We start from the raw sequence: 24,252 nt of genomic DNA on the forward strand, positions 1-24,252 counted from the left end.
CTTTGTCCATGACGGAAGAGGGACTTCCATCAACGTTCTTCGCCATCCTTATCTTCGCGACGCACGCTCAACTAGCTTCACTGCTTCTAAACACAATTTGTTTTACTTCACTGGTGACTTGGCGAGTTTCTGGACAACTTCAGTGATCGCTTCCTTCCGCTGTTACACACCTGCAGTCACTCACCACGGGATTATGCCCAGGTACCCAACAATTGACTTATTTTCGTAGGTTATCTACTCATAGTCTACTTGCGTTAGACTCTGTCTGTGTAATAATTACAAAATCAGGCCCTTCTTGCGCGCAAACAAAGTTTTTACTTGGACGTTTCTTTTTTCTAACGCTAGATGGCTTTTTTAAAATTTGCCGCTGTCAAAACAGTCAGTTTCAGTTACTTTGCACATCTTTTTAAAAATTTATTGGTAGTTATTTTGTTGAAATATTAAGTGATAACTAACAGTAACTATTCCCCCAACAAAGCTCACTTGTTAGATTTTAAAAAATGTGTTTTTTTTCTACTTCCGGTTTTCTCATTTCTGTCAGTGGTTTAGTAAATATTGATCTGACGTACGAAAGAACCACATATTCGTGATCCTCGTCCAATTTGTGGTAAAGTTCATGTTTTGTTTTTTACGTATTCGTACTTCCGGTTTCGAAAATTTTCCTGAACTATAGTTCAGGAAAATTCTCGATTTTGGCCAAATTTTGGATTTCGTTTAAATCACACTTAATCGACCCCAAATTTCATGGGGATCACGAATATGTGGTTTAATTTGACGACAGCTCAATGGTTGATGCGCTGTGGTTACTTCCGGTATACTTCCGGTAAATTTTCAAAAAACTAGCAAGTGAGCTTTGTCCTGTTTACATTTCTTAATATTGCAAGCTTGATTTTAAGTTAAAAAAATTGAATCTTTAAATCTTTGAGCTTAAAAACCTGACTATTGTTTCTATCTGTATTATGTAACTTTTATTGGCATGTCACTAAATAAGAATGGTTTTGTCTTTATTCAGGTAATGCCGTCGAGAAGATGGACATTTCAACGCCGTTGGTATCTCCAAAATGTCAGCGCGGATCCTCATTTGTTGTTGGTAATATGTTTGTGTTAGTGTTAGTTAACCCGTTGGCTGCCACGCCTTTGTTCTCCCCTGCACGGGCCGCGCTGTTCGGTCTCGTGGTTTACAAACCGCGGGGTCGGAAAGTCGCCAAGCCCAAAATTTGCCGCAAGGCGCCTGTTATAAGGCAATGCACCATGCACCCCCCTTGTCAGCCCGGACTTGTCAGTAATGGCAAGTCCCACTTTGGTCATGGATCCTTCAGACGTGGCGCGTAGAGTAGTAGAGTGCAACCTACGGGTTGTATGGCGTGACAACCAACGGGTTAACTTAAGTGTATGTATATTTATGTATATGTGTATGTGACTGTAAAATGTGGTGGAATTGTGGGTGGAGGTGGGACAATATATCACAATTCTTTTAATAAGCTTTTTGTTCAATGTTTCTTAATTTATAACAAGAGTTGTTTAGGAATTGTAGCAATATAACTTCAAAGTCTTTATTCATACAAAAGTCAGCCATTTGCCTATTATTTATAAGATTTGAAAAATCACCAGTTACAAGTCTCTTTCGTAACTTACCCTTGAATCATCATCGTCGTCGAATAACAAGAACATGTCCGTATACAGAGTGACTAAGGCAGTGGAAACCTCTAAAACATTAGACAAACAATTGACAACTTAGCATACTGGCCTTGAAGAAATACAACACCAATAGACAACTGTCGCAATGTTGACAGGCTTGAAGCTACTACCAAAAGTCTTCCAAAAGAACTACCAGCATTAAAACATTATTTTCTCATCAAAGATCAACAATTAATTTCCAGTGACCAATGACCATGAAAGTGACCGAATTGCGGAATCGTAGTTTGTGGTGTAAAATTCGGCTGCCTTAGTGGTGTAGTAACTCGGGGCAGAGTAGTGCTTTCGGAGCTTGGGTGTAGTAGGTGGTAGTAGCGTAAGTAGTGGTGTCATACTCGGATGCCTTGTCGGTGTAGTACTTTGGAGCAGCGTAGGTTACAGTGTAGTAAACTGGAGCCTCGGTTTAACGTGCCGGTGCCTTCGTGATGGAGTACTACGGTGTCTTCGTGAAATGTAGGTTGTAGTGCAGTACTTGAGCGCTTCGGCGGTGTAACAAGTTGACCCTCGGTGTGGTAGCTGGGAACAGAATAGTACATGGGAGCGTTATTATAGTTAGCTGGAGCATCATAGGTTGAAGTTTAATACTCGAAGCCTTTATGGCGTAGTACTTGGAGGCGTTCGTTTAGTAAGTAGGTGTTGACGACGTTGTTGTTGTTGTTTAGTAAAGAGGCGGCGTGGTGAAGGTAGTGAAGCGGGGTGAAGGTAGTGAAGCGGGGAAGAAAATTATTCCGGAGCTTCTGCGTAGTAGCTCGTGCCAACATAAACTGTGGTGTAATACTCTGAAGCCTTGGCGGTTTGGCACTTGCAGGTCCCAGTGTAGTAAGCGGTTGTTGCGTATGTTGTTGTTGATGCCCACCATACCCAGGAGATATCGGCACACCAGTGGTCAATCCAGCCATCATGATTACAACACTCACAGCAGCACGACACCATAGTTTCCTAGGCAACAAATAATTTGAACTTTAATTTGCATTAATAACTGGCATATTGACAATTAGAAAGTTGATTCAAATTTCCATGAAAAAATTAAAAAAATATTTACCCATGATAGCTTCTGTGTAGTATTCAACCGTTTTTGTGCTCCGGTGCCTTGGTGATGTAGTACTTGGAACCTCGACGTAGTTCTCGACCCTTTGGTAGTGTAGCTCGGGGAAGAAAAATACTTCGGGCATTCAGCGTAGTAGGTCGGGGCAACATGAGCTGTGGTGTAATACTCTGGATCCATGGTGGTGTAGCACTTGTAAACCTCAGTGTAGTAAGCTGGAGCAGCGGAAGTTGATGCTAAATAGTAAGACGGCACGGCAGTAGTGTGCTTTGGTTCCCGCCATACCCAGGAGACATCGGTACACCAGTGGTCGACCCAGCAATAAACGATACGACACCCAACAGCAGCACGACGCCATAGTTATAACTAGACAATTGATAAATTCAAACATTACCATTCAACAATAACTCGCTAGTAGCAAATAGTAAAAAATAGAAATTGAATATTGATACACAACTAAATACGACAAACAGAAAACTTACCCATGATAAATACTGATAGTACGATGAAGAATGCAGCTGATGGCAGATAGTGGAATGCAGCTGTTACCGTGTCGGAGATGCTCACTCGACTGATCCCTGTCGACTTTTCTCTCGCCTTTTATACGACTTTTTCTCACCCCTCCTCTTATGCCTTGCGGTTATTTTACCATCTTGATAAAATGATACAAAATGTCCCGTTCTCACCCAACCTCTACACCACTGCATGACACTTTTTACTTAATGATCTCCATGACCTTCGATTGAAATGCAAACTGGCCTTTCCTTCTTTAGGTAGACGTTGCTGGGGTATGGGTCTACAAAAACCAATATCAAAATGAATACCAAATAGCTTACCCTTGCGGCTATTCTACCTGCTTGATAATGTTGAAAAACGTGTCATTCTCACCCAACCTCTACGCCACCCCATGCCAGTTTTACGTAATTATCTCCGCGATCTTCGAATCTGAAGGCCATAGAAATGGCCTTTTTCTTTCTGCTGGATGACGTTCCTGGGGATGGGTCTACAAAAACCAATATCAAAATAAATATATCAAGTCATAAATGATAATGGCTTAAACTTTAATACTTTAGTCACTTTATACCAATTGACATTTGAGTCATTTGACTCATTTATTCAGTGAATGAATAAATCTTCAATTTCGAACCGTTTGAACAACAATTGGCTTTTTTGAAATATTCTACTGCAACCTTATCTAAGTTAGAAACACATGACCCTTGCACCTGCAACCGGAGAAAAAAATCTCAAAACAGAGATTAAAAAATAGATAAAGTATTAATTAAAAAAAAAATACAAATCGAGGCTTCTCATAAAACGGTAAAAATCAACTAAATAAAATAAGAAATTTGACGAAATTGCTAAAGCTCGATAGACTGTCAGAGTTCGTCCGTTACGTTCACAACGTTAACTAAAAAATGAACTTACATGATCCTAAATAACCATCCAGGATAAGCGGGGGTAAAAAATCGTATTTCCACAACTGATTTAGGAGAATGTAAAACACAAATCGAATGATTGATTGACAATACTATGGATTTTGTAACCGCAGATTCAACGATGAGATCCTACTAGCAGCTTTTTAACATAAATGAATAACATTTACAGGAGCTACCCTTACCCTGTCTTTTACATTGACAGGTCTACCATCTTGAATAGTTGATGACCGCCGGAACCTATCGCGTGTCGTTTGATGCTGCATCAACAAAAGGGAAAAAATTCACCCTGTTACATGATCAACGCGTTTCTACCGCAATAAAGTATGCCGCAAGTAAAACGATGTTTTGACACCCGCTTTGTTTTCGTTGCTAAGCAGTAAAATGTGTTGAAATTCGGGTTTTGCTCCTCACACCGAATAGATGGAAAGGACTCGGCTCGGGTATATAAAGGATCGTTGATTGCACACAAATACACATTATTCTCTGCGAAAGCAAAAGCTTCATGTCGTATCTAGCATTACCTTTTTTAATATTTTTTCTTCATTTGGTTTGGCGTTTCGTTCAGTGACTCCTTGTCACCAAAACCCCTCAATGGGCAACACCTCCGCGTCATCTGGGTAATACAAACAATTGAATTTTTTAGCTGTAGCATTTTGACTAACGTGTAATTACGTACCCTTGTTTAAGCCTCGATGGAATAGCAACCCTAAAGGGTTCAGGATTGTCCGGGCCGCTCAAAGGAAGCGTTGTTCTAGATTTAAATTCTTATTTTAACAGACCGTCCGATTCAAACTGCAGCCAGTCTAGCAGGGGAAGACACTGCCCGACTGACTCGACCAGGGAGATTACCCGGCCATGGTTAAGAGGAACCGGAAAAAGAGCGAAGAGAGCCGAGGAGCAGTTATCATGAGAGCAATGCATCATAGTAGGCTTCCGGCTTAGAGTCATGACCCTCCAACAGATTTAATCGAATCATGCGCCTAGCAAGTCCCCGTTCGACCAGACATCTCCCTTACTCCTGGTTGTCGCAGCGAGTGAGTGACCACTGGCGGGCGTTGGTTATTGGTTAGTTAGGGGAACGGGGCCACTGAAGAAGGGAACCCAGATTATGCACTTGTAATTTATCTACATAATTTATTGATCAATCTTGAATTTCAGCTACGTCTTCTTAGTTTCACCGGTGAATCAAGTCTAAGGAACGGCGGCTAACGTTTCAACTGAAATGAGAAAAGAGATTTGAAATAAAAGTCAATAACTGAACGAAACATCAAGCATTACCTCAACGCCGGCAGAGGTAGCAAGAGACGACATATCGACAAAATGCAACCGATAAAATAAGACCGACAGGCGACAGCCATCAGGCAGCATAGACTATTTTACCCAACTGTTCAACACTGCATATACTGCATGGACACCAATGTAGACAAATGACACATTTAAGTGTGATGTTGAACTGCAAGTCTGCACAAGCTCCATTTCAGAGCATCTATCAACTGGAAAGGGACTGCAAAACTACTGTACACCAAACAGCAACACCGCAAACAGCTCAAACTGAGCATGAACTCCTACAAAACAAAAGAACATTAAAGAAACTATATGAAATGTGATACTGATCATAAAATTTACTTAATTTGAAATTAACAATTAATTTTAATTGAAAAAGAAACCAGAAAAGAATTCTGTACATCTACTTCCAATGTGTTATAAACTTGGTAATACTGAGTGGGAATTCTTGTTCTAGTTTGATTGGAAGGAAATTGTTAACTCAGTGAAAGCTGACCAACAATGTAGCTATCTTTTGAAAAAACAATTATTTGGAAGGAAAAAATATTACCCTTAATTTTCTACATCACATAAGAGTTAAACTTGTCAGTTGAATACAAAATTAAAAAAAAAAAAAAAAAACACAAGACTTCCCAACTTACAACCAATAATATCAAATTATCAATTCCAGAAGTTTTCCTGCAGTGACAGTGACACTTGGGGTAACACCAGACTCACAATAAACTTCATGCAACAGCTGCAGCTCAACATGACTTGATCACACCTTTCACCAGCTGGCTGTAATAAAACAACATCAATGATCATCAGCCATGAAGCTCAGACTTTGTCGTGTTCTAAATTTCTGCAACAGTTGAGAAAACGGATCTCCATCTCCGACCTGAAAATCAACTAATAAAACCTATTGCATTATTACAGGGATTTAATCTACAAAATTACTTTACTAGCTCTGAAGTGTTTCTGCACGAGATGAGACGTACAGCTAACAATGGCCGACATTTCGACAAAATGGACAGCAGTTTCGACCCACGTCATCACATTTGGCCAAGTGTAATTATATGCCAGATTGCCTGTAAATTCAGACAGAGACGTCAAAGATGAATAAAATTTAAGAAATCCAAAGTAGCATTTCCCATTACATTAAATGGCTGAAAATGTAGATCGACAACTCAATTCCTTATTGAATTGAATTTGGAATATACTATCAGTCAGCGTCTCGGAAACAATCTTCCTCACGACGACACTCGCGCCACCTGCTGGATGGGGGACAATCCATTTTAGCCACCTACTGACAGCCAAAAGATACCCTCACGATTACGGATTACCACGTTTTGTACGGAACGGATGGATTGCTTTCCGAACTCTGTTTCCGAAGCTTAACATCACGACTCACGTGAAATGAATAATCCGATACACACACCACACACAAATAAATCTGATGAGACTGGGGGTATGGAGGGTCCAGACAAAAAATAAAACTTACAATTTAGAGAAAAGAATAATTTTCCTGCCAGTGGAGCCCTGTAACACTGCAAATATGGGGAATATAGCTATTTTATCATTTTCTCCCTGTAATTCTGTAACACACAACATTATAAGGTCAAGTTCTGAAATTTTATTTTTCAACGATATAGCATTCACGTTTTTAAAATGCAGCATAATTCTTTATAACGGATAGCACTTCTTTTATGTATATTTTCGTTGGGTTACCTGTCTTATGAAAACAACCAATGAATATGTTACAGGACTTGGGTTAAGTGTATACAGCCACTTGTAGCACAAGTGTTCTGGACTTCTGGTAAATGAGCTCGTAAATTCTCTGCGATGAAAGAAATGTCGCAACAAAAGAACCTGAACAGCTGGGCCCAAAATGTGTTTCAGTCTGTTCGGGCACGGCATTTTTTTAGTTGTCCTCGGTGAAGCAGCGCGGGCTCTCCTTCCATGTGCTTGAAAAGTGTTAACAATCTGTTGTGTAATCGAAAATTCTAAATAAAAAGTGAGATTTTGAATATCATTTAAAAAATTTTTGAGAAATGTTCCTTAAAGATAACATTCGATGGTCAGAGAAAACTGAAACCGCTATGGAAATTAATCAAGTTGGCAGTCGTCTGTCGTCACTGAATTGTATTAGGATTTTGCTGTTATTTTTAGTCATCAACGCACTTTTCGGGATTGCGCTCTTTGGAAACCACGACACAAGTGTGAATGTACGGCAGTTTTACTCGTCCATAGACAAATCGGTTTCCGATTTTTTATCGAGAGTAACATATCGTGGAAACAAAACTATTTTGATATGGAACAGTGCACATCGGATCGAAACGGCCGCATTTGGACTTGGTTACCAGCCCTTCATTCAACATGGATGCGAAGTTTCTGACTGCGTCGTTTTCGACAATGCAACGACACCAGAATTATTGCCTCTCGAAGATTACGATGCAATCATTATTCACATGCATGAGCTCTGGTTAACACAACTACCAGAATTTAAGAGACAACCTCATCAGCGCTTAATTTTTTTAACACAGGAATCGCCTACCACCATGCCAATCGACATAACTATATTGGGTAATTACTTCAACTGGACCATGAGTTACAGATTTAATTCGGATGTTCAATTACTCTACGGTAGAGTTTCACCGCGTCCGACAGCACCCACAACTGCAGACGAAACACGAAAAATGATTGAGGAAACGCATCTTTCATCAACCAAAAACTACGCTGCCAACAAGACCCAGCCAGTCGGTTGGATGGTGTCTCATTGTGATACTAACAGTTTGCGAGAGACTTATGTTCGTCAGCTTAGTAAATTTATTCCGGTTGATGTTTACGGCGGATGCGGCAATTTGAGTTGTTCCAGGAATCATGACCATTGGTTGTCTTATCCGGAATGTTACACCATGCTGGAGGAGAAATACAAATTCTATTTGTCGTTCGAAAATTCAATCTGCACCGATTACGCCACGGAAAAATTCTTTGAGATTCTGAAGCACAATATCGTGCCGGTCGTCTACGGAGGGGCCAACTATAGCCAGATCGCACCACCCCATTCTTACATTGACGCACTGGATTTTACTCCGGAGAAATTGGCCGTGTACCTGAAACTTGTTGATTCCAACGACACGCTCTACAATGAGTATTTCTGGTGGAAGGATCACTATGAGGTTGAGGCTGGAGTGGATCAAATGGCTAGCCACGGTTTCTGCGACTTGTGCAAGAAACTTTACCAAGATCAAGGCGTTACCAAATACTACCACGAGTTAGTATCAGAGTGGGATCCGGAAACTAAGTGTAAGCAGATGAGTTCTTGGGAAAAAAATTGATGAGATATCCAATACAAATCTAAATACGTCAATACTGTGTTTTAGCGTTCCCGTCTTATTCTCACGAGTCATTTTGATACAATTAATTGGATATTGAAAATTCGTTGGATGATACCCTTAATTTAAAAAACAATGAAGAAATAGTGTTTAGAAAATAGTTGAGACCCTATGGGAATATGACACTTAATCTGTGAACACAATACATGTAGTCTATAAATGCAAAATTTATGTAAACAAGCTCTATCGAAACAAGCACCGTAGAAACACTGATGGAAAAATAAGACTTGTGAAATGCCGTTACATATAAATAGTTCTGGGCTTAATCCTAGCGAAGGTCTGGCGGATAATTTTTTTGAAAGTTTATCGTGCACAAAAATACATAAAACACACAAGTGCAAACAGCCAATCACAATAAAGCACATATATGGTCAACAAATGCGCTTCTACTGAAGGGAGCCCCCCATATTCGAACACAAACTGAAATGGATATGAAAATATAAAATCCATATAAAAAAAGAGTGTCTGGAAAGAAAATCTATAGGAACATAATAATGCAAGGTTATTGAATAGAATTCACATTCAAACCACGAACACCATTTAATGTTTTCTTTCGACTACATTGCGACTATTGCCATTTTAGGGTACTACTTTCACTTTGACTAGAATTTAGTTTCTGTCTGAGTTGACGAGAATTTGTTTGACAACATTGTGTAACCGCGCAGGTATTGCGAATATGTAGCAAAAGTCGCCTGACATGCGCGGAATGACGCGTCAGAAAACGTCAGTCGGAGAAATTCCTGACGCCCTTTGAGATTGGATCGAACTAGGTAATGCGCACCTCAGAATAAAGTAGATTTTCTCTCCGCTAGATGAGCACTCGAACGTGATCGGTCCTCGTGAAAGTAAAAAAAAAGAATAAAAATAAAAATTCCCGACACAGATTGCGTGCAGCCAAAAATCTCGTCGAATAAATTTTATCTGCCAGTTTGTCTCGAATGCTAATTAAGCAGCATTTGGCACAGGATGGGGCGCCAGATAAGCAAAAACTTCCCGTGAAGGTATACGTACTATAAATTCGTGCAAATTTTGGTTTTTTTCTTCTTCCAACGCCATGATAAATTGATAAAGTTAATGACCCTACAGGGACAATGACCAAAAATACTCGACGTCCAATATGGCTATCGCATAATATAATACCAACATGTATATGTATACCAGTTGGGTATGGTTACTGGAACGCATGTGCAGAAAAGGGTATCTAATTTATTCCAGCAACACTTTAACTACCGTGTCACAGAAGAAATGGCCATCATCCATAAAAAGTTACTGTTAAGGACTGGCAACCTACGCATGTTTATGTAAACAGTAAATGAATTTTTTGAGTCTCAGTGAATTTTCTGACGAGTCGAAAAATTGAAAGTTTTCCCCCCACCATCTCATATGGACGCGTTTGATACGAAATGGAATGTGACATACATATATGTATTTACTTATACTGCTTCGGCAGCAGCAGCAGAGAGTTCTGGCGTTGCTGAGTGACAATGTCGCAAGAGATATGAATTCCTCTTGGCGATAAGCAACAATTTCAATACACATTTTGTGCGGGTGTAGTATACGTATACTTTATGCTATAGATAAACTATCGTTGTCATTCAGAGTTCTTCGACTGTACAGTTAAAAATAAACCACCGTCAATTTATTGTCCAGCGCTCCAACAGATAAAAGAACTCGGATCAAGTGCTGCTCTCTCTGCCAGGCCTCACATATACATACAAGTCTAGGGGCCTAAAAATTTTGATATACATTTTTATAACTATAGACTCTCTCTCTCTCTGTCACCGTCACTTTTCCAATGGTGGCCCCATAAAAGGACACATATTTTTCCCCCTTTTTTCTCGTTGGGAATGAAAAAAAAATATGCGTGTATATTATAAAGTGGTCCAGCTGTGAAACTTGACACGCGACAGCCCATCATACGCTGATTCCCAGCAGGTATAAGCTAGCGCGACACACACAAAAGATATAAATCAACTGCTGGTTGTAGTTGGTGGTGTGTGTATACAATAGTAACGTTACCTCTCTCGCTGTGCCACCGCCCAGGTTGTTTTTTTTTTTCTTCTTTTTCTAGACAGAACTACCAAAAAGGTTTAATGCCACATCTTATTCCACTATACAGTATATATACATATAAGAACTGGCCACAGTGAGAGAGAAAGAGAATAACCGAGGAAAAAGTTTACACGATCCATCACAGTCAAATAGCCCAACAAGTATATACACATAGAAAAGAAAAGAAAAGAATCTCCTTAACTCGGCCTTTCCTTTTAACGATCACACATCAATAACACTATATGGAAATTAAACCTGACGATCAGGTTTTTTTCCCCCTCTCTTTCTTTCTCTCAGTCTAACCCACCACTGCCAGACAGAATGTCCTTAATGCACCGTTAAAAACATTTGATTATCCTATTACGTGTGTTTATTATTTTCCCCTCCACAACAAAGTGAAATTTTCGGTTGTCATGGCTTCCCATTTTTTTTTTTTATTATTTATAGGACTGCTGGAAATCCTTTACGAATCCAACGTCACGATATTATTAATGAAAAGGACTGACTATGGGAGAGAGAGATAACATTGTTTATAGACATCGGACCGCGTCGTCGTCGTCGTTGCTGTCGTCTCTCTCCCGCACTTTTTTCTTGTTTGTCCGATTCGGCAAAAGGATATTCTTCTCCATACCCGTTGGCTGACTAATAATATGATGACGCCATCACGTTGGGGAGAGATTGCGCGTGCGCGCGCGTCAGCTTGCGCGACCGCGATGACGGCATTCAAGTAGACAATATCAGATTGAAAAGAAGTGCCAGAAAGACCAAGAATATAATACAAATCCCAAACAACAGGAATGCTCTTCATCGCCCAGCGCAGCCAAAAAGAAATACAATACGAGAGATAAGAAATGTTTCTCCCGTACACAATAGCTGAGACGGTCAAGTGGCCCGAGAGAGGCCAAAGTCTAAAGTTGTGACGCGATTTTTATTTTGCGCATCACCCAGCACAGATGATGAATTATAGACCCGTTTCTTTTTTTAAAAAAAGTCGTCCACTCGAGTTGGGTGAAAAACAAATGCCCCCGCGAAAAATAAATTATTAATAGAAATCACGGTGGTAATGCGGCGCGCGCATCACCGGAAGGATGGAGTATCACATGTTCGGGCGATGGCCAGCAGTCACAAAAGGGGCTGGGCTTGTAATATACAGCAGACGAAATCTTTTTTTTTTTTTTTTACTGGTGTCTGTGTGGTTTTTGTTTAATCCTTTTGTGGTCATGTATACATTTCTTTTAATTCATTGAGCTGCTGCGCGTGATGGAAACTCTGAAACGAAATTCGAAACCGAGCGACGAGGGTCAGACTTTTTTTTTGGGAAACTGTAAACATACACAGAGAGAAATTTCTCCTTGATTTGAACCTTTGGGTTATCCTCTTCTTGTTTCTCTGCCCACCCCCATTTCACGACACTATCGCGTGATTTATTATGAAACATCTTCACGGCGACCGTCTATAGAAGATATAATAATCCTTCTTCCTTTAATACTAGATACTCTCCGCGAGCTCTTTTACCTTGAGGGAAACCGAAACCGTGTGGCAAGTCATTGGCGGATGACGACATGTTGAGATCTCTCAAGACTTTTGTATATAGACACACCGCGCGCGATGATTCACGCTCCTGGCTGGCCGGTCGGAGCAGATGCGTGAAATCAAACACCCAAAAATGGACGGACACTGACGAGGTAGTACTGTGTGGCTTTTATGATGTCCGCGATCGATTATTAATAATCGCGATCGACTTTTAGCAATCATTTCACGACGAAGAGAACAAGCGCAACGATCAGTTTACACAACACGCCAAACCGAAATTCGAGTTGGCCAGCGTCAACATCACGCAACAATACATTGGCGAAAAAAATGAAGGAATGCACTATAAAGGAAAATACTAGAGTTTTCAACCGGTATATATGTAACACGTATATGTCGTTCGAGGTTTAGATAGACTGGACGTGGGCGTGATTGGCGGAAATTCGAAACATTTCTTTGGCGGAATGTTGTTCGCATGTTCGTGTACAACGTATTTATAAATACACACGCGCGAGGGCACCCAGCGAAAGAAAATAAAGTACCATACGTCGCTCGGAATGCGGTTTGATAATCAACAAAATAGAAACGTTACATTCTTTCATTGTACAGCCAGCGAGCGAGCGAGCCTCTCTCTCTGGCTTCTTGGGTTGTTGAGAAACTTGACAGCTGATAAGGCCGGCACGCACGCATAGACTACGTCATGATTAAACTATTACGAAATGTCAAGGACGTATATTGAAAACATCGTCGTCAAAGTTGATGATTACAGGTTTTGCGGGGACACTCTTTTTTACTTTTTGTTTTGTTTTGTTTGTTTTTGGGTTTCGCTCCCGTGTAAAAATGTTGATGGCATATAGTCACGATTGGCTATTGAACCCGAATCAAAAAGGATTGTGTGTAGACAAACTGACTGAGAGATTTGCTGACATGTTTTCGCCTATTTGGTTGGAGAGAGAGAGACCCTGACGTATGCAAATGCGATAGATTTCATCAGCTGATTATTATGCTGCTGTTGCTTCAAGAAAGAAAGAAAGAAAAGGGCTGACTGAGCGGTGCGGGAGTCGCGGGAACACATTAGAACTCACTCATAAGCTTTCAGTGTTGTTTTGCGCACAGCACGCTGGACATCTGCTCTTTCTCTAAGGACCCGCAGCTGACACATTATTCTTTCGTTTTTCTTATTTGCCAGGGTTTTCTCTCTTGGCCAAAAAATAATTTTTGTCTGAAAGTCGTTCATAAATCACGGACATTTTATTTCCCCGTAATGGCAAATAAAAAGCGCCGGTATTTTCCAATAAAATAAAATTTGGGTTTTTTTTTGTTTTTTTGTTTTTCTCCTTGCCTTCATTTCCATGTGCATCATCAGCCGGAGCAACAACATGCAACAACATCCGCTGACGTTGTTTTTCTGGCAGCCACTCGCCGCGTCCCGATGCCGTGCACCCCCGTTTTTCGGGGGGTCCGTTATCATCACATATGCGCAAACTGCTAAATATAGCCGTTGGGCAATATGCAACCAGTCCTTCTCCTCCTCCTCCCGGGGAGTAGTAGTTTGATTCAACGGGCGCAACAGTCTGACATACACAGCACGGCTATACACGTTTCGTGAGTTTTCTGTTTGCTTTGTTTCGTGCGTGCGTTTGTCTTTTTTCCCGGACGGAGAAAAAGAGAGACTGGAAAAATACACCGGGGCAAGAACAAGCAGACCATGTGTTTGCGATGATCGATTGATCAAATTGAAGGTTGCATAAAGTACACACACTACACTGCTATATACACACACACACACTCATAGAGTATACTATACAGCACAAAGATTTACAAACTGATAAGAAGCGGTCGCTGGCGCCCAACCAAAAATGAATTTGTTTCTTTTTTCCTCTCCCGAATTTCGTTCATTTTCCTATACCGCAACCGCACAAGGTAGAGCAACAGCATCAGCAAGTTATAAGCCATCGGGCAAAAGAGAGAGAACGAGAGAGTCTTAATTTTTTGGGAGAAAAAGTAAAGAGTCTCGACGATGGCGGTGGCGGTACCAGCGCGCGCGGCTCACGCCTCCTCCCTCTTTTGCTCTCCTCCCCGCGTTCGCGTCTTTTTTATATTTCAAAAAGAAAAAAAAACAAGTTGCGGGCGCCATGGGCAAGGCAGTCGGGCCGAGTCGCCAGCCGCGGACGGTTCACGCTCTAAACTTGCGCGCGCATTTCCAGAGAGAAGAGAGAATTCTATTAAGGAAGAGATTTAAAATTCAAAGTGTGTGTGTGTGACGCGGCTCGTGCTTAGTGTTTTATTTTGCGACAGTTTTTTTAAAAAAGAGAAAAACCTTTCTTTGTAGCCGGAAGAAAACGACACAGACAACCTTGTGGAGAGAGACTCCCCTTTTTTAATGAAATAAGACGGGCCGGACAGGATTTTTCTTTGACGGACGAAATAAAAAAAGTGGACGGGTTTTCTTTTTCGGTTGCCGTCGTGGAATTTTCTCTTAAATAATTGACCAAGGATGACTTGAAGTTTCGACTCTTGATTTCTCTCAACTTTTTTTTCGCTAAACACTCACGCGTGGAAAATACAAGAATAATAAAATGACCGAAAAGCTGCTTCGTCAGTGCGCAGTGCACGGTCGCTTTTTGGCCGCTTGGAGTTGAACGGAGAAAAAATCAGAAAAGTGGACAACAACAAAAGTGTGTGGGGGAAAATAGAAAAACAACTTTTGGAGAGAGAGAAGAAAAACAAAAGCGTTTTCACACATTGGGGGGTCGTGTGTCACACAGGTGTGTGCGTGAGCGGCAACTCTGAAAGAAAAAAAACTTCTTCTTCTTCTTCTTCATTTCGCAATAATACATAAAAGCGCAGACGAGTAATACAAGAGTCAGTCGCCCACACGACGATTTCTTTTTGGGCTCCCTCCACGCAAACAACCAGTCGGCGTCAGGAGCCACACGACACAACAAACAACAACAACAACATCCAACAATTGCCAACTGATTGCCAAACCGACAACATGAAAAGGTACGGCTCAACGCTGGCCATCCTCGTCCTGCTGGCAGGTAAGAGACTGCGAGACGTCTGAATGTATCATCTCTTCTTTTGTTATCCCCCCCACACTTGTTATACCGTCGATTTCTATTTGGAATATTGTAATAGACTTTATGGTAATGGGCAAACAGATATTTCCCGACTAGGATATTGCGCAAACCCAACGAACTCGGCACAAGAGAAAGAAAAGAAAGAGAGAAAGAGGTTCTTAAAATATACTTGCCATGGATCGATTGATGCCATACGGCCATGGCGGGGAATATTGGGGTCGGCCAGTTCGTGACGGATGTATGCAAATGCTGCCCAATAGCAGCCAGGCCAGCAACAGGCGCCGGCGTCTTGGAGTGGAGCCCGTCGCCGCCGTAGAGTCTCCATTCGAGGTGAGGGGGGAAAAAACTTTCTGGCTCGTTGCGAAAATATCGAGACAGTCGTAATCTACTCACGAAGGAAAAGAAAAAAAGAGAAACTGTGTGTGTCCAGCAGTCCCGGGGATCAATTAGGTTTGCCGCGCCGCTCCATTAAACACACACACACACAAGAAAATAGGGACGACAGCAAACGTAGCAGCCCAGCCCGGCCGCCGCCAACTGCTGAAGAACCTTTTTATTTTCTTTCCAAAAAGCGATGAAAGAATTATGGAATCGCTTTTGGAGACCCCCCCTTCTTTCGCTAAATTTAGAGCCAGACACCCCTGTAGAAAAGTGCATTGCCCTTTCCGTCTCGCAACCCCCTTTTTTCTCTACGAAGAAAAAAAAGATCAAATTTTTGTTTTCTTTTTTCTAAAATTCTTGGTACAAACCCCAGGGAAACTCCAGTCTTTCAATAACCAGAAATTTCCCACCAAGATCCTTTTTAGAGATAATCAAATCAAATACTGTATATATAAACAAACTGTCAACATTTTGGAATTTTCTCGACTAAGCCCCCTATGGGCAACACGGAGAGAGATGATGTTTTCTCTCGTCTGACATCGATTGGATCACTTGTTTGTTGTTTCCTTTTTATTTCTTGATTTTCTATACGGTCAAGTCGGTTTTTTTCTTTTAAAACCAAATTTCCCTTCTCTCTCAACTTGAAACAATCGGGCGCCATCTGGGTCATCGTTTTGTGCGACCAGTCCGCCCTAGTTATCACGTTTTCTTATCTGTGAAAATGTGAACTAAATCATTTCTACAACACAAGACACAGTACACACACGAGTCAAGTTGGGAAATTATTAGTTCGGGTGCGAGGGGAGAGAGAAAAAAAGTGATTGATTGCTCAAGGATCAGTTCGCGGAAGAGAAGGGAAGTGTTGACTCGAAAACCATTTCACGTGTACACAAGCGAACATCGAAAATGGATTGTTGATAGGCCACACTATAACACACACACACTCACGCCCGGATTCCGGCCTTGGGAGATGGCTACAGTAGATTATTAGACGATACACACAACCAGTAGTAGTGTAGTAGTGTAGTAGTAGTAGTAGACGACGCGATGAAAAATTCATCGCATCTTGGCAGCCTTCCTCTCTCTCTTTCTACGAGGAACGAGCGTGATATTTTCTAAATACGGGAGAATAATAAGGCGCAGAGCGGCTCGGGACAGCTCGAGTGGCGCCACGGACCAGCGTTCAAAATGTATACGATCTATCTCGTCTAACGATCATGGGGTGGACTCTCATATTCAAAAGGCTAATACCAGAAAAGCCAGTGAGAGTTATGCAAGAGAGACTGGCTGGTTGTTTTCTCTCTCGGGATTGATGATGTTTGACGTTCCCTTTTTCGTACCTTTTGCTAAAAAAGAAAAAAAGATGATCGTAAAAACGTGAATTATTGTAGTACCCCCAAACACTTTTCTCTCCCTACTACTACCAGCAATTGCACGCGCGTTGTATATATTGCCAGAACCTTGGCGCAGTTGGTTCAAGGTCAGTTGATAGTCACGGCGCACTTTTTTCTCATGGCGCCTCTCGGTTGTTGTTGTTACACGGACGCCTTCGTTTGGGTTTATTTTTTTAATTGAACCCTAGAAAGGAAAAAAACAACACAAGAGGAATAAATAAATAATTAAAACAATTTCCAAACGAAAGTTTCGTTGGCGAGAAAAAAGGAACAAAGTGCACGAACGTGAAGAAAGAAAAAAAAAGTCACGGGAAACAATAGAGCTAGGCTAAAAAAAAACACAAAATCGGGACGTGTGTTACCCTGTTCTACATCTATTCTATAGCTGTAACTTTTTAACCGTGAGTCTCTCTCTATGCTTATGTTGATGTTTTGACTGGGGCAATCGTCTGCCAAATGGGTTTGGCTGGGGCAAAGAAACAATCAAGGAAACAATGTGTCGTCTGCAGCAGCAGCAGCAGGCAACCCGAAAGAGATTAGCCATCGGACAGACAAGCGTGAATTTTCTTTTGCTAAAGTCGTCGTCGGGCTACCTCCTCTTTCGTGATCGCATTTCACGCATAATCGAGTTGGAGCAAAAAGACAAAAAGTCATAACATTCCTGCATCTAGACTTTGCAGTTGTACGTGTCCGTCTTGTGTATAGCGTGAGTTCGTGCGTGAATCTGCGCACACGACGAATACGGCGGCCCGGCGTTGAATTAACGAGCTGTTTGGCTCGCGGAATTCCGAAATAAAATAAATAAAAACATTTTCGGGACTATAGAAGGGGCTTTATTTTAAAATCTCTGTGCCAGCAGCGTGTTTTTGTTTTTTTGTTTTTTACTTTGAAATTTCTCACGGTAGTTTTTATTTTGGGGGGAGGTTGTCCTTGATAACCCTTTGGCGTCTGAACGCTGCCATTACCACAACAATGGATCCTTAATCTCGTCTCATCTCTCTCTCTCTCTCTCTAACGGTCGATAGGTCTTGCCTGTTGCCGGGCGCAGCAACAACCGCCACCACCACCACCACAACAACAACAACACCAATCCTGCACAGTAGACGGTGTGACCTATGAAGACGGATCTTCCTGGCCATCGCTGGATGGCTGCCAACAATGTAAATGCAGTTCGGGACTAACGTTTTGCGTCCGCGTTTCCTTCTGTCGCGATCTCGGCCAATGCGGAGTCATCGTGACACTTCCCGGCGCATGCTGTCCGGTCTGCTTTGGTAAGACAATTCATTTTCTTTTTCTTTTTAAATAGCTCTGAGGAGACTTTTTAAATAAAACTTGTGAAACAATAATGTAGCCACAGCCATCATTAAGCCTGTCGTCGCGGTCCATCATTTATATCCTTAACGTCTCCGCCCATTCCAGTTGCGGCTGCCACGCCATTCCGTCACTCTTTTTTTTATTTTTTGTCTATTTTTCTCACCGCAAAACGCTACGCACTCCCCACAACCGCTGTTTAATTAATCATTTCCCCACCACAACAACAACATGAGATCATTTCAAAGTTAAACTGACGAATAGCCTTGGCTTTTCCCCGAAAAAGTCGTTTTCACTCGCCAGAAAAGACAAAGTTGCTGGACGATCAGCTTCCGTGTTGAAAAGAAAATGGATAGAATTGACGACCAAAAATGGAGGGAATTGGAAATTTTTTTTTCTTTTTTGGATATACGTGGACTATCACGAAAAATGCAGTTGTTGATTATTGCGTTTTATATATATGCTGGTGTTATTTTGGGCCGTTGGGCAAACACGGGAAGGAAAGAAAGAGAGCGTGTACACAGGAGAAAGAGAGAGAGAGATATTTTTACGTACGTGGGCTATCGTCCGTCACGCCAGCGGTCACTGACTTTTAAAAGTCAAAAAGTACCGGAGCTCGTTGTAACAAAATAAAAAAAGAACTTTTCTATCCATCAAATTGACTAGTTCCTTTTTTTTCATGTGTCTAAACCGCTGTCAAGGAATTCGTCTGGAAACCAGTCAATAAGACAAACAACAGTTTAAAAGTTAAAAAAGAAAAATAGCGGGACCATCAGACCCCATGAATTCTCTAATCAATCTATCTCCAGTGAACCTTCGCCGACAGTTGTTACTTTAAACTATTTCAACATTTTCTTTTTGAAACTGCGCAATAGTTAGTTGTCAAGAGCCTTGACGGATAAAAGAAAAACTTTGGAGTAGTTTTCTCTCGACCGTCGCTTGTTCGGGGACTTGCCAGTGACTTGACACTTGCGTGACAAATGTCTATCTCGTGTTATAATCAGCCAAACTTAACAAATTTCTACGGTGCTGCACAGTAGAAAACAAACGGCGGCGTTGGCACGCAATAAAGATGGGGGGGGGGGACGACCCAAATATGTGGTAAGATATTTGGTTGATAAAGTACAACAAGGCCGTATACATTATTTGTTTAGTTGAGTTTTAATTGATTTGTTGTGTACCTTATCAAGGCTGCGTAAGTCCGTCCGGTAGGAAAATGTCGCTAAACGAAACTTGGATGGAAGATGATTGCACAACTTGCATTTGCCGCGATGGCCAGTCCAAGTGCCAAGCCTCTTTCTGCCGTACTCCGTGCCTCCAGCCGCGCAAAGTTCCAGGAGAGTGCTGCCCAGTCTGCGATGGTAAGTTGTTTTCTTCTTTCTTTCCATTGGAATTGTATTGGCAGAAAATCAAAGTGTGTGACTTTGTGTGTGTGTGATAGATGACTGCCACCTGCAGTGTCTCTACGGGCGGGCAGTGGATTCCAGCGGGCGAGAGTTGTGCGAGTGCCGCAAGGTCCCCGACGAGGATTTCCGCGACTTGCAGGTGACCATTCAAACGAAGGTGATAGACCGGGCTGAAGGAGTGGACGGGCAAGAAGCCGATGGAGATTTCGTCACGGCCGGGGCCAACGAGGCCATCAATTGCCCGAGGGTTCCGTGCAAGAGGATGTGCGCTCACGGGTTCCAGACGGACGAGCGTGGATGCCCGATATGCAAGTGTCAACGCTGCAAATCCATCCAGCCGTGCCACAAGAAATGCGCGCTGGGCTTGGTCCATGATGGACGAGGATGCCCTACTTGTCATTGCCGGCCAGGTGTTAGCAGCAGCAGCACCTCGCCCTCGCAGAATGGCGGAGCGACGCGCCAACCGGTCATGACGTCATCGTTTTCAGTCAGCAGCAGCAGCAACGGCAAGTGTCTGGCAGGCGGTAGCAACCTCACCTTCTACAACTATGGAGATCGTTGGCAGATGGATGACTGCACCCACTGCGTCTGCCATCCAGGAGGGCCGACCTGCACAGAGATGGCCTGTCCGCTCCCTTGTCACAACGCCATCTTCGTTCCCGTAAGTCGTCCAGTGTTGATCTTTGACGACTCCCCCTCCAACAAAAAATTTGGTTTGCCTAGAGTAACTAAGTCAACATTAACGTTAAACAAAACACAGGGTCAATGCTGCCCAGTGTGCGGTGACGGGTCTCGCACTTCGACCATACCGACCGGTGGATCGTCGACGGGCCAACAACGCAATAGCGACGAGAGTCGAGGTATATCATATATGTGCTCTGTCACATAATACCTATTATTATTGAACAAGTAGACTCGCCCATGGGAAAAGGGGGGGGGGGTTCTCCTTTCATGAAATATAAACCGTGATGACTAGGCTTAGTCCCGCTTAGTTTTTTCTTTTAGCTCTTACATTTTCCCCTCCTAATGTTTTGCTCACGTCCGGACAAGTATCTCTTTTGTTGACTCTTCTTTCCGTTTTTTTTTTTTTTTGTTGTTGCTGGGGGGTAATTCTTCTTCGACTCGTTTTTCATTGAAACTCACCTATTGCATGACTGTGAGACAAAAAAAAAGAACCGTGAATCGTGAGTTTTGTTTGTACAAATGACTAGGGACTATTTTTCTTTCTCTTGGTACTTTCTTTGTGAAACACGTTTTTCTTTCTCTTTCGTGCTGTCAAAAGAAAAAGAAATGAGTTCATTTTATCCTACTACAACAAAATCAACATTTCTTAACTAGATGGAATGGCGGACGGTACGGCGCTACTGACGGTAGTGCTGGTGTGCGTGGCCCTAGTAGCTGGATTGATCTTAATCGTGGCTATTTTGGCCGTTTGCGTGGCTCGTCAGTGCCAGCGCCTTCAACTGCACGAGGAGAGCATGGCAGCCGCTGCCGTGAAACTAACGGCCGTCAACCGATTAAGGCCCAAATCGACCAATCTCGATTATCAGTACAATCTGTATCTACACCGTTACAGGTAAGCGTCGCCCTTCCGACGACCCACATTTTCACTTCCCGTTTGTTTTTGCGGTAATTACCTGAATCTATTTTCTGCTTAGGGAAACTGTCCCGGGGAACGGATGGCCATTTGACGGATCGTCTGACTCGCAAGACAAGGACGAAGGCGGGAGCAGTCAGTGCAGCAACAGCCCCCTGCTGATGGTGAAATCCGCGTGAAGTTCCAGCACGAAGAGGCTGACTGCGACCAGCATCACTTTTGAAAGGCTTGCCTGCGGATGCGCACTTTCTGTACATAGCTTCAAACAACATCCATTTTATTTAATGATAATTTGATAGGACAGGTTAAAAAGAAAAACAAAATAAAGGAGAAAAAGAGTAGTCACCTTAGTATAGAATTACCATGACGACCGTTGTTTGATAACTGTTTCACGCTCGTGTTCACTAATGTCGGAGCGAGTCGACATTTCGGAAGGAAAAAAAATTCACTATTTCAAGATTTTAAGGATTATTGAATATAGTTTCTCTAACTGCAAACATCTCTGTAATCTCGTTGTAACATTATCAAATTATTATGATACACACTGGGAAGATTACCGAAGTACGAAGAGAAACCACAACATTTGTTTTTCATTCTTTTTACTTCATATTTTTAAAGCCCTTGATTACTTTAAAAGCCCGCAATAGTTTCAGAAAAAATCCAATGTAAATCTATCGATTACTACCCCTTGAGACCTGGATGAGTACAGGTTAGGATTTGCCAGCTGGCTGCTTGCAATTTATTTTAGCCGAGTGAGAGGACTGGCTGCTTAACAAAGTGAATAGAACCTGGCAGCTTAATTCGACCAATGTAGTCATTGTAGGGGGATCCTAAATACATGTAGCCATTCTATAATACAAATAAAAAAGGCAAGATGATTATTAACAGTTAGACAAACACTGATTATTGAAATACTCACGATAATCTTTGCATCACTGAAGAAACGCACGTCCTTAGAGTTGGAATGCCACGAATTGAGAATTTTCCCGTTCCAATCCACTTCAATGATGATTGAGTAAGGCGGCAAGACCGGCAACAGAGTTTCAAAATTCATAACCTGACACAAAAAAGGAAAATTGTGTTTGGGGTTTCTGCAATTTAAAAAATTTTACTCTTACGTAAGATGAGATTAAGCGAAGAACTGGAGCATCTACATAGTTAGAAGCCAGGTCAAATGGAAACTTCAAAATATGCAAGAGGCGCACCGCAAGCTTTCTGAGCAATGGCTGGGTATACATAAACTCAAGTGGGTTAAATTCGCCAGGGATTCGCACAGTGACTAGGGCGACGAAAATGTTTCCTTCTGGACTTAAATTGAGATTATCCGGTGAACCAGGAATTCCATCCAAAAATATTTCCGTTGTTCCTGAAAAAAAAAATAAAGGCATATTTATTAAGTCTAAGCGCTCAATTAATTTTGAATTTAATTTACCTGCTTTAGGCCCGCTAATGAAATATTTGTGCATTCTGAATCGCAGACACTCTGCAAATACTATGTAGTCTTCATCTGGGGAGAGCAGTATTCCGTTTGTGAAGTGGATATTTTCTAGAAGAACTTTGTTTTCTTTCGTTTCCGGATTGAAGACCATAAGACGTCCAGACGGGGCACCAAGCATTTCACCAACAGATTCATCAAGATTATAATTGGTACTTGACACTGTATAAAAGATCTTTCCATCTTGAGCAGGTGCCACACTGTTGAAGGTTTTGGCCACTTTCCCATCTATGACTGTATCTTTGTCAACAAGGTTGGTAACTTGTCCTATTTTAATAAAAAGTTTTTATTTCTTTACATTGAACTTCACTTTATTAATAAATTACCTGATTGAAAGTCAACTTTGAAGATACCCAAATAAGAATCTGCTGCAATTAGATGACCATTATTATCAAAACGTATGCCTAGAGGTCTTCCACAATTCTTTCCATCCCAATTTCCATCACATTTTTCACCAAACTTTGCAACAGGTTTCATTTTTTTTCCATTATCAAATATTTTCACAATTGCACCTCCTTGAAGAGTGGTGTAGAAGGTGTCTGGTTCAATGGGTGACACTTCAAAACATTCTGGTCCCACAATTTCACCTTCAAATAACTTCTCTGCTTTGGTTAGAGCGTAGTCTTTTGGATCAAGTGCCCCCTCAAATGCTAAAGGTGGAGTAGCAGTGAAAGGTTCCAAGTTCTGGTAGGGAGGAAGCCCTGGAATGAACAGGATGACAGCAAGAAAGACCGTTGTGTCAACAAACACTCTTATAAGATGTTTGGCTAAACCCATGTTCAATCTGGAAACGATGCAATGAATTCTCATTAGCCTCACATTCTATCTAGATATATAGCTTACTTACTATTGTAACATAACTAACATCTAGAAAATGTTAATGTTTCTCAAACGAAAACATATAGGAATGATAAATAATGTTGGAAATAATCGATCATAACTTGAAAATGGTATACAATCGTAATTTTTTAACTGAAATATTTTACCTAGATTTCTTTATGGTACAATTATTAGCACTTCCCTAGTTCCTTCCCATCAATACGAGGAATCTTCCTCAATGCCTCAATGGATGAGCAGTTTTGAGAACCCTTAGATTCGGTTCGATCAACAGGTCCTTGCTCGCCCTATTAAATAGAAGTTTAAACCGGTATATTAAAATAACAACAGCC

At 41.7% G+C, this 24,252-nt stretch overlaps 3 protein-coding genes and 3 long non-coding RNA genes across 15 annotated transcripts; 2 read left to right on the top strand and 4 right to left on the bottom strand.

The window, feature by feature from the left end:
* Positions 1–1,539: 1,539 nt before the first annotated feature.
* LOC124200265 lies at positions 1,540–3,111 on the bottom strand. Its single transcript, XR_006877224.1, has 3 exons — positions 2,738–3,111; positions 2,281–2,634; positions 1,540–2,211 (listed from the first exon to the last, which is right to left on the bottom strand). It is a non-coding gene; the product is annotated as an uncharacterized LOC124200265 (long non-coding RNA).
* A 451-nt stretch (positions 3,112–3,562) lies between these two features.
* Positions 3,563–6,701, bottom strand: LOC124200266. Of its 8 annotated transcripts, none has more exons than XR_006877226.1 (8): positions 6,597–6,701; positions 6,397–6,527; positions 6,102–6,337; positions 5,455–5,741; positions 5,026–5,393; positions 4,853–4,927; positions 4,698–4,789; positions 3,563–3,743 (listed from the first exon to the last, which is right to left on the bottom strand). It is a non-coding gene; the product is annotated as an uncharacterized LOC124200266 (long non-coding RNA). The 8 variants fall into 8 exon arrangements; XR_006877232.1 differs by adding an exon at positions 3,825–3,963 and having other exon boundaries at positions 4,853–5,393; XR_006877231.1 differs by adding an exon at positions 3,809–3,963 and having other exon boundaries at positions 4,853–5,393.
* A 311-nt stretch (positions 6,702–7,012) lies between these two features.
* Positions 7,013–8,809, top strand: LOC124200271 (alpha-(1,3)-fucosyltransferase C-like). Its single transcript, XM_046596450.1, has one exon. The coding sequence runs from the start codon at positions 7,491–7,493 to the stop codon at positions 8,775–8,777; it is 1,287 nt and encodes a 428-aa protein (XP_046452406.1). The 5' UTR covers positions 7,013–7,490; the 3' UTR covers positions 8,778–8,809.
* Positions 8,810–14,542: 5,733 nt separating this feature from the next.
* On the top strand, positions 14,543–22,168 carry LOC124200269 (cysteine-rich motor neuron 1 protein-like). 2 transcript variants are annotated; one of them, XM_046596448.1, is made up of 7 exons: positions 14,543–15,460; positions 18,300–18,545; positions 19,776–19,946; positions 20,027–20,652; positions 20,752–20,851; positions 21,330–21,567; positions 21,650–22,168. In XM_046596448.1, exons 1-7 carry the CDS (start codon positions 15,415–15,417, stop codon positions 21,765–21,767), a joined length of 1,545 nt encoding a protein of 514 aa, XP_046452404.1. In that variant the 5' UTR covers positions 14,543–15,414; the 3' UTR covers positions 21,768–22,168. The 2 variants fall into 2 exon arrangements, with proteins under 2 accessions (XP_046452404.1, XP_046452403.1); XM_046596447.1 differs by having other exon boundaries at positions 14,549–15,460; positions 20,027–20,851.
* On the bottom strand, positions 15,319–17,469 carry LOC124200274. The gene is made up of 2 exons (XR_006877233.1): positions 17,305–17,469; positions 15,319–17,226 (listed from the first exon to the last, which is right to left on the bottom strand). It is a non-coding gene; the product is annotated as an uncharacterized LOC124200274 (long non-coding RNA).
* LOC124200272 (adipocyte plasma membrane-associated protein-like) lies at positions 22,040–24,252 on the bottom strand. Of its 2 annotated transcripts, XM_046596452.1 has the most exons (7): positions 24,070–24,194; positions 23,949–23,950; positions 23,410–23,867; positions 23,021–23,350; positions 22,707–22,954; positions 22,508–22,645; positions 22,040–22,437 (listed from the first exon to the last, which is right to left on the bottom strand). In XM_046596452.1, the coding sequence occupies exons 3-7, from the start codon at positions 23,858–23,860 to the stop codon at positions 22,333–22,335; spliced, it is 1,272 nt and encodes a 423-aa protein (XP_046452408.1). In that variant the 5' UTR covers positions 23,861–23,867; positions 23,949–23,950; positions 24,070–24,194; the 3' UTR covers positions 22,040–22,332. The 2 variants fall into 2 exon arrangements, with proteins under 2 accessions (XP_046452408.1, XP_046452407.1); XM_046596451.1 differs by lacking the exon at positions 23,949–23,950 and having other exon boundaries at positions 24,070–24,252.

The sequence above is a fragment of the Daphnia pulex genome, chromosome 8 (genome assembly GCF_021134715.1).
Source record: "Daphnia pulex isolate KAP4 chromosome 8, ASM2113471v1".
NCBI lineage: Eukaryota > Metazoa > Arthropoda > Branchiopoda > Diplostraca > Daphniidae > Daphnia > Daphnia pulex.